This window comes from Glandiceps talaboti, chromosome 8 (genome assembly GCF_964340395.1).
Source record: "Glandiceps talaboti chromosome 8, keGlaTala1.1, whole genome shotgun sequence".
In the NCBI taxonomy this organism is placed as follows: Eukaryota; Metazoa; Hemichordata; class Enteropneusta; family Spengelidae; genus Glandiceps; species Glandiceps talaboti.
Genome location: NC_135556.1, coordinates 3,042,501 through 3,061,357, shown reverse-complemented (window position 1 = coordinate 3,061,357; position 18,857 = coordinate 3,042,501). Strand labels below are relative to the sequence as shown.

Below are 18,857 nucleotides of genomic sequence, written 5' to 3'. Positions count from 1 at the left end.
TGTAGGTACACATGTACTGGCTATTTCATACAGGTGGATGTACAACAATGATGTAGGTACACATGTACTGGCTATTTCATACAGGTGGATGTACAACAATGATGTAGGTACACATGTACTGACTATTTCATACAGGTGGATGTACAACAATGATGTAGGTTCACATGTACTGACTATTTTATACAGGTGGATGTACAACAATGATGTAGGTACACATGTACTGACTATTTTATACAGGTGGATGTACAACAATGATGTAGGTACACATGTACTGACTATTTTATACAGGTGGATGTACAACAATGATGTAGGTACACATGTACTGACTATTTCATACAGGTGGATGTACAACAATGATGTAGACTCACATGTACTGACTATTTCATACAGGTGGATGTACAACAATGATGTAGGCTCACATGTACTGACTATTTCATACAGGTGGATGTACAACAATGATGTAGGTACACATGTACTGGCTATTTCATACAGGTGGATGTACAACAATGATGTAGGTTCACATGTACTGACTATTTCATACAGGTGGATGTACAACAATGATGTAGACTCACATGTACTGACTATTTCATACAGGTGGATGTACAACAATGATGTAGGTACACATGTACTGACTATTTCATACAGGTGGATGTACAACAATGATGTAGACTCACATGTACTGACTATTTTATACAGGTGGATGTACAACAATGATGTAGACTCACATGTACTGACTATTTCATACAGGTGGATGTACAACAATGATGTAGGTTCACATGTACTGACTATTTTATACAGGTGGATGTACAACAATGATGTAGGTTCACATGTACTGACTATTTCATACAGGTGGATGTACAACAATGATGTAGGTACACATGTACTGACTATTTTATACAGGTGGATGTACAACAATGATGTAGGTTCACATGTACTGGCTATGTCATACAGGTGGATGTACAACAATGATGTAGGTTCACATGTACTGACTATTTTATACAGGTGGATGTACAACAATGATGTAGGTTCCCCAGTTCTTGGTGGTTGCCTACTTCAAATAAAATTGATGTTATTTATTATTTAAGGATTGTTCACAGGAATGATGGGAGTTCAACAGTGTTAATACATCCATGAAAGGTTCACAGTAATTTAGCATATCAGATGTAGTTAACAGTAAGACGTGCTGATTTAGAAAAGTGGGGAGTACTATACCAAAACTACTTGATGTGATAAAAGAGAGGAATGAAAACATGATATATTTGGCATTCACTATCTAGTACTTGAAGGATGTGTTAAGTCTCCCTTTACAGTTAATAATGCCATTTAGTTGTTGCCAAGGGCGTGGTCATGGTTGCTAGGGCAAATTGTGTCTTAATGATTTGAACAAACTCTGCAGAATAACACTTCCAGAAACATCTCACCAAGTTTCAGTCTCAATGACCAAGTACTTTTTGAGATACAAGTTTTTGATGAAAATTCACATTTTTACACCTAATTTGCATATCACTGGTGAGATCATTATATGCTTAATACTCCTTCATCTATACATCCCCAGATGCATCCCCATTAAAGTTCAGCCCAATCTGCTCAGTGGTTTAGGAATGAAAGATTTTTAACCAAAAAGGCACATTTTTAGCCCTAATTTGCATATTACTGATGGAATCATCATGTCGTCACAAATTCTTAATCTAAACATCCCTAAGACAGTTTCCATAAAATTTCAGACTAATCTGCCCAGTAGTTTTTGAGTTTAAAATGTTTTACCCAAATCACACACCTTTGATAAGATCATTTTGATTTGAACAATTCCCCAACTAGACACCCAAGGTAATACACCAACCAAATATCATGGCAATCAGTCCAGTGGTTTTTTACTTTAAGTTGTCCACACACACACACACACACACACACACATGCATGCACGCATGCACGCACACATACGCACACAAACACACACAAAGACAAACAGATTGCCATGCCTTATATCAGTTCAGTTGGGCTAAAAACTGTTTGACGTTTTAACAGTTAATGATTTCTACAAACACTGCTTGAAGTGTTCATTAGTTCACACTTCGGTGGGGCTTTTCAAAAGGTTTCATTCAAACATAGACACTATCCGTTAGTGTAGGGTCTATGATTCAAATAACCAACTTGATACATGTATTACTTGTCACTTGATACATGTATTACTTGTCACTTGATACATGTATTACTTGTCACTTGATACATGTATTATTTGTCACTTCTATTAATGCTGATCTAGAACAAAAGATAAACCCATACACATATAACTTGAAGATACATAGCAGCCTTTGTGAAGTCTCTAAACTAACTCTAGTTTCTTCTTCTGAATATTTTGAATAAAACACATGATTCTTCTCTGTTTAAATGCACTTACATACAATCCAGTAAACAACATGTTAATAACTTTTATAGTGTGCCAACATTCAACTCATTCATGTTAGGAGTTGTTATATTACTACTTAGGAAAAACACTATTCAATTTGACTATTTATCTTAATTTACAGTACCTCACATTAAACACAACAACTCTTGTTTACAGTAATTTGTTTTCTACTGAACATCGTCGTGTATCTCTTCTTTAATTTTTTTAAAATTGTGATTCTAGAAATAGCAGTCTGTTTAAGAGTATTATTGTAACACTATCTTGTCATTCTTTAGTTACTGTCTAGTATTCTATGATTACCAAAGTAACGGCATGTAAATAGTATTCTATTGTGATTAACAGTAAAATTGGCAGTTACATCATCCTGGTTATGCATTCATTAAATCTCTAAAAGATGACAATATTTCATGTTTTCTATTTAAATCCTAACACATTTTACATTGTTGATAAGTTTACGCTATGAAGGAAAAATTGCAATTTTCTCTTAGTTTTGTGCAGGTACAAGAATATATACTGGGTACACTAACAAGACATGTAATAAAGATATATTAGTATCCATATGATGGGAAAATTACAGTATGTTTAATCTATCCATCTAGTATAGACTATCTTGTATACAAACAGGACAAATGAAGTCATTCCCACTGCTTCACTAAAATCTGTGTTATCACAGACCCTAACTTTCTTCAACCAAAAACGAAAACAAAAACACATGAAACAAAGATAAGAATACAGAGATTGTGGATGAATAGGAATGTAATATCTGTCTTTAGTAAAATAAACAATAATTTTATATTCTATTTGGAATGATGGATTTTAATTACATCTTTAATTAAACAATGTTTACTATAGTAAAAAGAGTGTATCCAACCCTGAATATACCTCACTCTTCTAGCAGTAGTATCTGTCAGTCAAAATACTAGGTAAACACTCCTAAATAAACTATTACCAACCACATTCAATGTATTTTAACTAACTGGCTTGAAATAACATCCTGAATATAATAATCACTTTACATCTTTCTTTCTTTTTTATCAATCTTCTACTTCCTGAATTGCATATTTAGTCTACCAAGTTTATTTGATAAATTTAATTCCACCTTTTTTATTTGATATATGTTTGCTATCAAACATCCTGTGTTCCTTGTTTAGTACATTCAATTTATATCTGATAGAATGACCTAAAATGACTGAATTGTAGAATTTCTATTTAGATATTAGTAAACATGTAAGTGTCATACAATTCAATACTTAATGAGTTTTGTTGCTATTCAGTATTTACAGTCCTTTCATCTCTTAATAGTAGCTGTCAGAACCCATGTAATATTGGCCATATATTGAATACATAATCTTGACACTTTCCATATCTTTTGTCAAATTAAAAATTAACTTCAAACACTGGATGTGATGATCTTAGCTTACTACTATTTTATCAGTGGAGGTATAAGGATTTAGATAGGTGCATTCTTCATTCAGGATTATCTACATGTATATCAATAGCCCCATTTTGAATGTCTACTTGTACCAAAGTAAAATCGACTTCATGAAGATAATTTGCAGTTGTCTAGTATGGACATCAAATTTCCTTTATAACTACCACCTCAGTTTTTACAAAACACTCATTCACAGTCACATTTTCTTATGTTGTTTTCTTCTTCAATACATGTACCATTAGAAGTAGTAAATATCTAAATGAGTTCCCTATATTGCATCACTGCTGAGAATGATATCTTCAATTTTGTATATACATCTTGTTTAATAGTCTATGTGTCTTAACACAGTTTACTAATACTACACTACACTAGTGTATTTAAACATTTACTGAAATATAATAATGAAAGATGTCATATTATGAAAGATGTTTATTGCAAACTATTTACCAATTCTCCTTTGTCTAAGCACTCAATACACTAACTTAGTGTTTAGTTTTACATTTCAGGAAAACAATAATGACCAGCATATTTCCATGACAACCTATATTTAAATTATAACCATGTTTAGAGATTTCATATTTGAAATGCCAGTAAGAAATTTTCTTCTAGAAGGTATGATAGGAAATGCTGAAAAATCCTGACTCTTTTAACTTCAAATAGTGACAATGTAAAATGTCATTGTATTATCCTTCCATAGTTTATGATTGATGAATCAGTAAGTGTTGATACAGGTATGGTAGTATATTACAGCAGTAAATAAAGTTGGTTTCTGGTTAGTGGTAACAAATTAAAATGGCACAAGCTCAGTTTATAAGCTTTTTAATCCAGTGAAAATTCCTGAATAAAACCACATTCCAATATAATTAATGTCAATACATGTCTTCTGGCATTGGTAGAACAGTTCATTGAAGTGGGAAGTTTCTGAACATTTTTTGGTACATATCATGAGTTACGCCATCATATTATTAATGAGTTACACCATCAGATCATTAATGAGTTGTGCCATGGATCATTTATGAGTTATATATTGATATCAGGTGTGAGTTCTTAATTGCAAGTAATAGTTATGTGTGCTTCAGTGGGTTTAATACTGTGAGTACCTACAGTAAAAACTAGGCTTACACATGTATAAACTCAGCTTGTGCCCTTTTAACTAACAAGATTCTATAATTTGATATATTAAAAGAAGACAAAAAGAGTAATGTCTTCAGTCTTTGTCACTCTAGTTACAAAACTCATTCCCATGCTTCCTTCAAAGTCAGTGATCATGTTACAACATACATAATTTTAAAAGGCAAAAATCAACTCAAAGTATTCATATATCAAGTAATTATAGAGATAAAGCCATGGACATACTTGTCTTCAAAGATGATGACACAAAAGTTTTCTATATGTTACAAAAATGTACAATAAATGAAATACCATTGAGGGGAAAAAATGAAGTACAGAGTTGACAGGATTCATATAGCCTGAAGTATCAATTGTTTCATGACATGGAGATGTGACAATGACACATAGTTATCAATGGAACATATATGTAGTCTGTTTTGGATAAAACTTGAGTTGTACTCTGTATAATAATGTATAGAAAATCTGGTTATAAGGTAATATGACAGGCACATGGCCAGCTTTAGTGGGACACACAGATAATAAAAAATCTGGTTACAACATAATGGGACAGGCACATGGCTAACTTTAGTGGGACACACACTTATATGTACGGAATGTAATCACAATTCAGGTGTTTAAATACCTCAAGTTAAAAATTATCATGTGTCACTACTCTGTTGTCTGCACAATCTATATTCATAAAAACTCGACAGGTGGTTATTAAAACATTTCTGAAACCTGTTCATGTCATTGTCCATCCATCCTGTCCAGTTTTACAACTCAAACATCAGCAATGATACCAACATCTCTTCCTTTAGTGAAAATAACATTTCAAAGTCTGTTTATGTCATAGTCCATCCATCCTGTCCAGACTTAACTCATACAACAGCAATAGTAATATTGTCTCTTCTGTTGGTGAAAGTTGCATTGTCAAAGCCATCCGAGGCAACTCCAAAATGTGTAAAGTATCCAGTTAATATTTCTTCCGCCTAACAGAGAATTTCCTCGCCTTGTGTGCAAGCTCTGATGTAAAATGGTCAAACCTTGTACCCATGCTATCTCGTAATGGCTGTTGGAAAAAAATAAATTGGAATCATAAGTTCAACATGAGTCAAAAACTTGAAATTGTACAATATTTGATATTATCAACAATGATACATAATACAAAACGCTGCTCATGACATTTTCTATGGCATTTGTTAGTTTTGTTGAAATATGTTTGGTTGCCAATATTTTTTTAAGCACTGTACTTACAAGGATGTCATGACAAACTAGAGATGTGTGGCTTTCTGTAGTTAGGTATACTGCCACTAAACTGGGGTTTGTATTTTAGTAAATATTAACAATGCAATAGGGGTGAGGTGGGGGTGAGGTGGGAATGTCTTAACTTGGTTAGATTGCATGCATATGTTTCAAGACTTGATAACAAACAGTCCTGCACTTTACAAAGTATAAATTATGCAATGTAAGTTTCATGTTCAATCTTCTGTATATTACTGTGTCCCATTTCAAGTGTACATTTCACAAGAACGCTGGTAAATTGGGAATTACCAAAACATGCAGTACTCACAAAACACAATCAAGGAATGAAAAAAAAGTGTTTTCTTCAGCTAGTAGAAACACTTTTTACCAAAATTCTATGCAAATTTGTGGATTGCGATCAAGCTAATTACAAGATTTAATCATAAATTTGACTATATAGAACTGTGTTCAATATACACAAATTAAACAAATTATCATTATGAAATGATTTTTTGGGGAAGGATTTCTTTCATAAGGGTCTAAATTAAATGTTAACGATAGATAATTAAAAAAAGTTCCAAGTCTATAAAAATACCTTTTATGATTCCACTAGTGTTTATTTTGAGCAAGTTGTGTTTTGTGTCAATTCCATGCAGTGTCTTTAGATTATGACCACTTGGTTAGAGCAAGACTTAGTTGAGTAAATGTAGTGACTTTAGATTACAAACACTTGGTTAGAGCAAGACTTACTATAGTTGAGTAGGTTATACTCACTGATTTAAGTTTGGGAGTTCCTTCAACATTCAACTGGGATGTGAATGGCTGTAAGATGAGAGGAAAGGATCATACAAATCATGCAATGTTATTTCAAAGTACAATGAACTATAGCAATTATTGTACAATTAATAGTGCACTTATTAGATATATCATCTCTTGGAGATTCTAACAATTAATGATGTCATGCACTGGGGGAACAATTACATCATATGACTAAGGATGGTAAATAAACACACTATGACAACAAAGCAGGTTTTTTTGAGTTGGTGAACACTTATAAGTGCTCTGCATCTACTTACGTTACATGTGGAACTTTCACACATCCAAAGAGCAAATTAACACACTGCAGAGGTATGCAACACTTAGCGAAGAGATTTAGCAACACTTACACAACATTGCATCACAGATTTAGGAACTTATTAAAGCAACATTGAATCAACATTCAGGAACATTGAATGAAAGATTTAGTAACATTAAAGCTAGGGATTGTTATTAGGCAATAAAGCACTATCATGTTAGTACATCTTCATTACCATTTTTTTTTCAAAAAATCACTTTGGCCAAGTGAATGGCAGCGTGGCACTCTTGCTCTTGCCTATCACACCTAGGAGTGGAATTCTTCGCTATAAAGTTAAACAAAAATGTCTAATTAAGAATATAATAAAAAGTAAATAAAAATATTAACTAGGAAATTAGTACATGCAGGCAAAAGAAACAACATTTCACTGCATCTTGTGTGGTTAAATAGATTTTGAGAAATAAGAATATAAAATTGAGCCTAAAAGTACAGCCTACAGAAGACCTTGGTTTTGGTAACATTCTGAATTCACCTTGGACTCTAAAATATTCACTTTGGACTCTAAAATATTCACCTTGGACTCTAAAATATTGTATTTGTATGTTGACAACAACTCTGTTTAAATCTTTTGTTGATAACAAACTACAAATAGAAACCCAGTCATATATTGTGACTTTTTGTTATTTCATATTTTGGCATTATATCCCAAATGAATGTTTCATTTATTATGCTTTCAAAATAAGAACCTAAGTTTCATAGAGTGTTTCCATTGTATTGTATAACCTCTTTGGGCCCGTGACCTTCATTGCACATAAATTATCAATCTTATAAATTATACTATCCTAAATCTAAGACCCACTATAAATTATCAATCTTATATACTATCCTAAATCTAAGACCCACTATAAATTATCAATCTTATATACTATCCTAAATCTAAGACCCACTATAAAAAGACCTGAGCCAAAATGTTCATCAAATTACTCCTTCCCTATGAACATTACAACTGACTTCTTTGCTACTGAGTCTGTGGTTGATTTTTTCTTTCTGTGATTTTACAAAATTACTAAGTTGTTTTCAAAAAAACTTCGACTTGTATGACAAAATCCTATACATGTAGAAATAGTCTATATGGCAATCTGAATGACGTGTATAAATATGTACACAAACGTTTATTAATATGAGCTGTCATCAGAAATTACAAAGCACTTCAAAATGTTACTGAAAAGTATCACACAATACAAAGATTAGTAGTCAAACAGTAATTCATCACTGGTTATTCAGTAGTCTCTTAATAGTTCAATACAGGTTTGAAAGTTATTTGAAATTGATAACTAAGAGTAATGAAATGTCTAAATTCTATTTGAGATCCTTTATCAAGTCAGCAATGAAGTATTCAAACAGAACACAGAAATAAGACATAAGTACAAAAGAATTAAACATAAAAACATAAAACATCAGAAAGGCAAAATCACTCCAACCTTGTGAAAGTCAATCAAAGACAAATATTCACAGACTCACAAATACATCCACATATTAATATTCATAGTGCATTGTTATTAGGATTTACCCACACACCGAAGCATGCATTAGAATGGCTGAAATGCACAACAAAATTTATTTCACAGGAACAGGACGTGCATTGCATTTTTGCAGCGTGCATTTTTTGCACAGATATTTAACATACTTTCAGCACACACTCAATCATAACTTACGTCGATAACACTCCTTGAAAATGTTAAGAAATGAGAAAATGAGATTAAAGCTAGTATCTTTGAATGTACATCTTAGCAGTGTTCTCCCAAAGGCTACACTAAGTTCGAAATGTTACAGCCATTTTGGTTCATCACTTTAAAGAGATCTCATTGATGGATACATTACCAGCAATATGCTATGATTTCAAAAAGATCTACAGTAAATGTGTACTCAAATGGTTTGAATCATTGACAAAATTTGCACCTCAGTGGACTTTTTTCAATAATTTAAAATGATACTATTGCATATGGGCACAATCACACTAAGAACCACCTAAGCAAAGACCTTCTGAGAGCACTGCATAAAGAATGAAAGTAAATGTATGAAATGCATGTATTCTGTGTATGTATGAAATGCATGTATTCTGTGTATGTATGGAATGCATGTATTCTGTGTATGTATGAAATGCATGTATTCTGTGTATGTATGGAATGCATGTATTCTGTGTATGTATGAAATGTGTGTATTCTGTGTATGTATGAAATGTGTGTATTCTGTGTATGTATGAAATGCATGTATTCTGTGTATGTATGAAATGCATGTATTCTGTGTATGTATGAAATGCATGTATTCTGTGTATGTATGAAATGCATGTATTCTGTGTATGTATGGAATGCATGTATTCTGTGTATGTATGGAATGTGTGTATTCTGTGTATGGATGGAATGTGTGTATTCTGTGTATGTATGAAATGTGTGTATTCTGTGTATGTATGGAATGCATGTATTCTGTGTATGTATGAAATGCATGTATTCTGTGTATGTATGGAATGTGTGTATTCTGTGTATGTATGAAATGTGTGTATTCTGTGTATGTATGAAATGCATGTATTCTGTGTATGTATGAAATGCATGTATTCTGTGTATGTATGAAATGTGTGTATTCTGTGTATGTATGAAATGCATGACTGTATTCTGTGTATGTATGGAATGTGTGTATTCTGTGTATGTATGGAATGTGTGTATTCTGTGTATGGATGGAATGCATGTATTCTGTGTATGTATGGAATGTGTGTATTCTGTGTATGAATGGAATGTGTGTATTCTGTGTATGTATGGAATGTGTGTATTCTGTGTATGTATGGAATGTGTGTATTCTGTGTATGGATGGAATGTGTGTATTCTGTGTATGTATGAAATGTGTGTATTCTGTGTATGGATGGAATGTGTGTATTCTGTGTATGTATGGAATGTGTGTATTCTGTGTATGGATGGAATGTGTGTATTCTGTGTATGTATGAAATACATGTATTCTGTGTATGTATGGAATGTGTGTATTCTGTGTATGTATGAAATACATGTATTCTGTGTATGTATGAAATGCATGTATTCTGTGTATGTATGGAATGTGTGTATTCTGTGTATGTATGGAATGTGTGTATTCTGTGTATGGATGGAATGTGTGTATTCTGTGTATGTATGAAATGTGTGTATTCTGTGTATGGATGGAATGTGTGTATTCTGTGTATGTATGAAATGTGTGTATTCTGTGTATGTATGGAATGTGTGTATTCTGTGTATGTATGGAATGTGTGTATTCTTGTGTATGTATGGAATGTGTGTATTCTGTGTATGTATGGAATGTGTGTATTCTGTGTATGTATGGAATGTGTGTATTCTGTGTATGGATGGAATGTGTGTATTCTGTGTATGTATGAAATGTGTGTATTCTGTGTATGGATGGAATGTGTGTATTCTGTGTATGTATGGAATGTGTGTATTCTGTGTATGTATGGAATGTGTGTATTCTGTGTATGTATGGAATGTGTGTATTCTTGTGTATGTATGGAATGTGTGTCTTCTGTGTATGTATGGAATGTGTGTATTCTGTGTATGTATGGAATGTGTGTATTCTGTGTATGTATGGAATGTGTGTATTCTGTGTATGTATGAAATGTGGGTTTTCTTTGTATCTAGAAATGTGATAGAAGTTTAAAGATGAAATGTTATACACATACAGTCAAATATCAAAATTTGTTATCATGAATAATTGGTCAATCATCTATAAATTGATTACAAGCAGTTTGATCTTTTAACTGAATTTTTAAGTCTAGCTCAGTTGGTCAAAACATATTAAAAATTGTATTTTGAAATTTGAATAATATATTCAAATTTCAATGAGTACTTAGCTTTGCAGAAAACAGAGAATAAAGAAACTTATTCAAGCTCACGAGTCATAGAATATTAGTTAACATGGCCTGCAATCACTATGTAATATTCCTTTTATGGTAAGGGAAATACCCTGTACTCTGCTAGGCATGTATAAGGAAAATACCCTGTACCCTGCTAGGCATGAATTAGGAAAATACCCTGTACTTTGCTAGGCATGTATTAGGAAAATACCCTGTACTTTGCTAGGCATGTATAAGGAAAATACCCTGTACCCTGCTAGGCATGTATAAGGAAAATACCCTGTATCGTGCTAGGCATGTATTAGGAAATACCCTGTACTCTGCTAGGCATGTATAAGGAAAATACCCTGTACCCTGCTAGGCATGTATAAGGAAAATACCCTGTACCCTGCTAGGCATGTATAAGGAAAATACCCTGTATCGTGCTAGGCATGTATTAGGAAAATACCGTGTACCCTGCTAGGCATGTATAAGGAAAATACCCTGTACCCTGCTAGGCATGTATAAGGAAAATACCGTGTACCCTGCTAGGCATGTATAAGGAAAATACCCTGTACCCTGCTAGGCATGTATAAGGAAAATACCCTGTATCGTGCTAGGCATGTATTAGGAAAATACCGTGTACCCTGCTAGGCATGTATAAGGAAAATACCCTGTACTTTGCTAGGCATGTATAAGGAAAATACCCTGTACCCTGCTAGGCATGTATTAGGTAAATACCCTGTACTTTGCTAGGCATGTATTAGGAAATACCCTGTACTCTGCTAGGCATGTATAAGGAAAATACCCTGTACCCTGCTAGGCATGTATTAGGAAATACCCTGTACTCTGCTAGGCATGTATAAGGAAAATACCCTGTACCCTGCTAGGCATGTATTAGGAAATACCCTGTACCCTGCTAGGCATGTATATGGAAAATACCCTGTACCCTGCTAGGCATGTATTAGGAAAATACCCTGTACTTTGCTAGACATGTATAAGGAAAATACCCTGTACTTTGCTAGGCATGTATAAAGAAAATACACTGTACCCTACTAGGCATGTATTAGGAAAATACCCTGTACCTTGCTAGGCATGTATAAGGAAAATACCCTGTACCCTGCTAGGCATGTATAAGGAAAATACCCTGTACCTTGCTAGGCATGTGTAAGGAAAATACCGTGTACCCTGCTAGGCATGTATTAGGTAAATATCGTGTACCCTGCTAGGCATGTATAAGGAAAATACTGTGTACCCTGCTAGGCATGTATTAGGTAAATATCGTGTACCCTGCTAGGCATGTATAAGGAAAATACCCTGTACCCTGCTAGGCATGTATAAGGAAAATACCCTGTACCTTGCTAGGCATGTGTAAGGAAAATACCGTGTACCCTGCTAGGCATGTATTAGGTAAATATCGTGTACCCTGCTAGGCATGTATAAGGAAAATACTGTGTACCCTGCTAGGCATGTATTAGGTATTGTAACTAAACTTACCTGTGGACGGCAAGGGTCCTGTAACATTTGGTAGGCATCTTCAAATGAAGCCCCTTGTGATTGGTTGGGTGTCCCTCCACTTGAGAAGCCATCAGGGTACTATAAAGTTAATGAGGAGAAGACTAGAAATGGACAACTAGCAGACTTTAAAAATCAACTTCAGAAACTCACACTTTGTTAACTGAACAGGTTCAACAAACTCACACTTTGTTAACTGAACAGGTTCAACAAACTCACACTTTGTTGACAGAACAGGTTCAACAAACTCACACTTTGTTAACTGAACAGGTTCAACAAACTCACACTTTGTTAACTGAACAGGTTCAACAAACTCACACTTTGTTGACAGAACAGGTTCAACAAACTCACACTTTGTTAACTGAACAGGTCCAACAAACTCACACTTTGTTGACTGAACAGGTTCAACAAACTCACACTTTGTTAACTGAACAGGTTCAACAAACTCACATTTTGTTAACTGAACAGGTTCAACAAACTCACACTTTGTTAACTGAACAGGTCCAACAAACTCACATTTTGTTGACTGAACAGGTCCAACAAACTCACACTTTGTTGACTGAACAGGTTCAACAAACTCACACTTTGTTAACTGAACAGGTTCAACAAACTCACACTTTGTTAACTGAACAGGTCCAACAAACTCACACTTTGTTGACAGAACAGGTCCAACAAACTCACACTTTGTTGACTGAACAGGTTCAACAAACTCACACTTTGTTCACTGAACAGGTTCAACAAACTCACACTTTGTTAACTGAACAGGTTCAACAAACTCACACTTTGTTCACTGAACAGGTCCAACAAACTCACACTTTGTTGACTGAACAGGTTCAACAAACTCACACTTTGTTAACTGAACAGGTTCAACAAACTCACACTTTGTTCACTGAACAGGTTCAACAAACTCACACTTTGTTAACTGAACAGGTTCAACAAACTCACACTTTGTTGACAGAACAGGTCCAACAAACTCACACTTTGTTGACTGAACAGGTTCAACAAACTCACACTTTGTTAACTGAACAGGTTCAACAAACTCACACTTTGTTAACTGAACAGGTTCAACAAACTCACACTTTGTTCACTGAACAGGTTCAACAAACTCACACTTTGTTAACAAAGTGATTGAACAGGTCCAACAAACTCACACTTTGTTAACAAAGTCCAACAAACTCACACTTTGTTAACAAAGTCCAACAAACTCACACTTTGTTAACAAAGTCCAACAAACTCACACTTTGTTAACAAAGTGATTGAACAGGTCCAACAAACTCACACTTTGTTAACAAAGTCCAACAAACTCACACTTTGTTAACAAAGTCCAACAAACTCACACTTTGTTAACAAAGTCCAACAAACTCACACTTTGTTAACAAAGTCCAACAAACTCACACTTTGTTAACAATGTCCAACAAACTCACACTTTGTTAACAAAGTGATTGAACAGGTCCAACAAACTCACACTTTGTTAACAAAGTCCAACAAACTCACACTTTGTTAACAAAGTCCAACAAACTCACACTTTGTTAACAAAGTCCAACAAACTCACACTTTGTTAACAAAGTCCAACAAACTCACACTTTGTTAACAAAGTGATTGAACAGGTCCAACAAACTCACACTTTGTTAACAAAGTCCAACAAACTCACACTTTGTTAACAAAGTCCAACAAACTCACACTTTGTTAACAAAGTCCAACAAACTCACACTTTGTTAACAAAGTGATTGAACAGGTCCAACAAACTCACACTTTGTTAACAAAGTCCAACAAACTCACACTTTGTTAACAAAGTCCAACAAACTCACACTTTGTTAACAAAGTCCAACAAACTCACACTTTGTTAACAAAGTGATTGAACAGGTCCAACAAACTCACACTTTGTTAACAAAGTCCAACAAACTCACACTTTGTTAACAAAGTCCAACAAACTCACACTTTGTTAACAAAGTGATTGAACAGGTCCAACAAACTCACACTTTGTTAACAAAGTCCAACAAACTCACACTTTGTTAACAAAGTGATTGAACAGGTCCAACAAACTCACACTTTGTTAACAAAGTCCAACAAACTCACACTTTGTTAACAAAGTCCAACAAACTCACACTTTGTTAACAAAGTCCAACAAACTCACACTTTGTTAACAAAGTGATTGAACAGGTCCAACAAACTCACACTTTGTTAACAAAGTCCAACAAACTCACACTTTGTTAACAAAGTCCAACAAACTCACATTTTGTTAACAAAGTCCAACAAACTCACTTTGTTAACAAAGTGATTGAACAGGTCCAACAAACTCACACTTTGTTAACAAAGTCCAACAAACTCACACTTTGTTAACAAAGTGATTGAACAGGTCCAACAAACTCACACTTTGTTAACAAAGTCCAACAAACTCACACTTTGTTAACAAAGTCCAACAAACTCACACTTTGTTAACAAAGTCCAACAAACTCACACTTTGTTAACAAAGTGATTGAACAGGTCCAACAAACTCACACTTTGTTAACAAAGTCCAACAAACTCACACTTTGTTAACAAAGTCCAACAAACTCACACTTTGTTAACAAAGTCCAACAAACTCACTTTGTTAACAAAGTGATTGAACAGGTCCAACAAACTCACACTTTGTTAACAAAGTCCAACAAACTCACACTTTGTTAACAAAGTCCAACAAACTCACACTTTGTTAACAAAGTCCAACAAACTCACACTTTGTTAACAAAGTCCAACAAACTCACACTTTGTTAACAAAGTGATTGAACAGGTCCAACAAACTCACACTTTGTTAACAAAGTCCAACAAACTCACACTTTGTTAACAAAGTCCAACAGTTCATTTACATTGTTTAAACACAATATTTTAATCAGCTATTTAGGAGGGTTGAACCATTTCCAGTAAAAGGGTTAATGTATTTTTCTAGAGTCAACAATTAGCATAAAGTAAGGTACATGTATAAGTTTAGTGAACATACCAGAAGTCTGACTTTGAGTTTGCAAAGCATTGATAGTTAGATGGTTACTTACCTTAGCACTATACAAGGCTGAGATCCACTGGCTATGCTCATATGCATTCTCACAGCAGACACTTCTACTGTTGAAAGAGAAAGAAAAGATCAGAGTGAAAACTAAGTCCTATTGTCCAAAACCACAGTGAAAAACATTCAGTATTTCAGTATTTCATTTGTCATTAACAAGTCTGACTGTATTTGTCATTTGTCATTAACAAGTCTGACTGTATTTGTCACTTGTCATTAACAAGTCTGACTGTATTTGTCATTTGTCATTAACAAGTCTGACTGTATTTGTCATTTGTCATTAACAAGTCTGACTGTATTTGTCATTTGTCATTAACAAGTCTGACTGTATTTGTCATTTGTCATTACCAAGTCTGACTGTATTTGTCACTTGTCATTAACAAGTCTGACTGTACTTGTCATTTGTCATTAACAAGTCTGACTGTATTTGTCATTTGTCATTAACAAGTCTGACTGTATTTGTCATTTGTCATTAACAAGTCTGACTGTATTTGTCATTTGTCATTAACAAGTCTGACTGTATTTGTCATTTGTCATTAACAAGTCTGACTGTATTTGTCATTTGTCATTAACAAGTCTGACTGTACTTGTCATTTGTCCATTTGTCATTAACAAGTCTGACTGTATTTGTCATTTGTCATTAACAAGTCTGACTGTATTTGTCATTTGTCATTAACAAGTCTGACTGTATTTGTCATTTGTCATTAACAAGTCTGACTGTATTTGTCATTTGTCATTATCAAGTCTGACTGTATTTGTCATTCGTCATTAACAAGTCTGACTGTACTTGTCATTTGTCATTACCAAGTCTGACTGTATTTGTCACTTGTCATTAACAAGTCTGACTGTACTTGTCATTTGTCATTAACAAGTCTGACTGTATTTGTCATTTGTCATTAACAAGTCTGACTGTATTTGTCATTTGTCATTAACAAGTCTGACTGTATTTGTCATTTGTCATTAACAAGTCTGACTGTACTTGTCATTTGTCATTAACAAGTCTGACTGTATTTGTCATTTGTCATTAACAAGTCTAACTGTATTTGTCATTTGTCATTAACAAGTCTGACTGTATTTGTCATTTGTCATTAACAAGTCTGACTGTATTTGTCATTTGTCATTAACAAGTCTGACTGTATTTGTCATTTGTCATTATCAAGTCTGACTGTACTTGTCATTTGTCATTAACAAGTCTGACTGTATTTGTCATTTGTCATTAACAAGTCTGACTGTATTTGTCATTTGTCATTAACAAGTCTGACTGTATTTGTCATTTGTCATTAACAAGTCTGACTGTATTTGTCATTTGTCATTAACAAGTCTGACTGTATTTGTCATTGACAGTACAAAAATGCCAATGGCATTGAACTTTGGACTTTATGGAATATTTCATCCTCTACCAATACCACTAAGTTGTATACCACACATCTTAAAAACCCTATAAGTTGTATACCACACATCTTAAAAACCCTATTACAATATCAAAGATTACTTCCTAGGAGATTTATCTATCATGACATCCCAAGAAACATAGCAATTATAGTTTTTATCCCCTGATTCCCATACCTACTGTATGTTCAATCAACTCACCTTGTCTTACCATCCTCTGATCTGAATGTAAATGCATAGCTGCAAATGGACAGTCAATAAAGTTAAAAGACAGTCATGTCATTTTTTCATAATAAAAGAAGATGATAATATGACAGAACCCCATAATGTCAGAGTGCGAATGTGGCATACTCAGGGTATTTGCACAAGTGCTTGCAGTGTTCTCTGCACCCATTCTTTCACGAGCATAGCAAGTGAAAGCGCAGCAGAAAACACTAGTATGCACACTCTGGTACAAATGTAATAATACCACTATTGTGCACACACACCAGTGCAAGTAATCTCTGGTACATATGTAATAATACCACTAGTGTGCACACACACCAGTGCATGTAATCCCTGGTACATATGTAATAATACCACTAGTATGCACACACACCAGTGCAAATAATTTCTGGTACATGTGTAATAATACCACTAGTATATATGCACACACACCAAGGCAAGTAATCGCTGGTACATATGTAATAATATCTATCATGTCAATGGTTTGAACACAGTGAAAGTCTTCTTGCTTTGAGTAGATATAAAACTTTCTTTTGAGCTATTCATGCCCATTTCATTTGAAAGTGGTAGCAGACTCAATGAGTGGAGAAATATGGGTAGGTATGTGTATTTTTTATCTTTTGAAGTCATCAAACTCTTGCACTAAAAAAATACCGCCAATGGCGTTGTAGCACAACTGTACTGTTTTTAAATATGTTTATCCATATGCTAGTCCATGCCAACGATAGGTGTTCATTTGCTGAATAACTATCCAGTTGCCTATCCAACCATGTTGCTATCTTTACGATATATGCTACCATTTGGCTGTTGCTATGGGCATGGTTATGTTGTTAGATATATTTGCATACATTTGTGTATGTTTTGTTCACGTGTGTATGAATTCCTGATATTATCTTTGCAATATATGTGATCATTTGGCTGTTGCTATGGGTGTGGTCTTGTTGCTAGGCATATTTACTACATTTTCTGAATGTTTATTCAATTGTGTATAGATCCCTGTTGTTATCTTCGCAATATATGTGATCATTTGGCTGTTGCTATGGGCGTGGTCTTGTTGCTAGGCAAATTTACATACATTTTTTGAATGTTTATTCAATTGTCTATTAAACCTTGTTGTCTTTGTGAAATACACCACCGTTTGGCTGTTGCTATGGGCGTGGTCATGGTTGCTAGGGTATTTGCCTACATTTTTTGAATGTTTACTCACTTGCCTACCAGATGATGTTATTTAACCAAAATATACTGCCATTTGGTTGTTGCTAAGGGCGTGATCATGGTTGCTAGGGCCAACTTTGTCAAAATGTTTTGAAGAAAATCTGCAGAATAACACTTTCTGAAACATCTCACCAAGTTTCAGACTCATTGACCAAGTACTTTTTGAGATAAACACTTTTGACCAAAAATGAACATTCTTACACCTAATTTGCATATCACTCATGTAATCATTGTATGCTTAATATTTCTTTGTCCATACATCCCTAGATGCATTCCCATTAAATTTCAGCCCAATCTGCTCGGTAGATTTTTAACCAAAAAGACACATTTCAGCCCTAATTTGCA

General features: G+C 34.2%; 1 protein-coding gene across 1 annotated transcript in view; it reads right to left on the bottom strand.

Annotated features, from left to right (window-relative positions):
- Positions 1–1,908: 1,908 nt before the first annotated feature.
- The window catches only part of LOC144438700 (arf-GAP with Rho-GAP domain, ANK repeat and PH domain-containing protein 2-like), an 82,383-nt gene continuing 65,434 nt past the window's right edge, over positions 1,909–18,857 (bottom strand). Inside the window, exons 42-46 of the mRNA XM_078127846.1 lie at positions 17,274–17,312; positions 15,673–15,739; positions 12,629–12,727; positions 6,966–7,013; positions 1,909–6,018 (exon numbers count right to left, since the gene is read on the bottom strand). Coding sequence (XP_077983972.1) covers positions 5,923–6,018; positions 6,966–7,013; positions 12,629–12,727; positions 15,673–15,739; positions 17,274–17,312 — 349 coding nt within the window. The 3' untranslated portion in view covers positions 1,909–5,922. The remainder of the gene's footprint in view (positions 6,019–6,965; positions 7,014–12,628; positions 12,728–15,672; positions 15,740–17,273; positions 17,313–18,857) is intronic.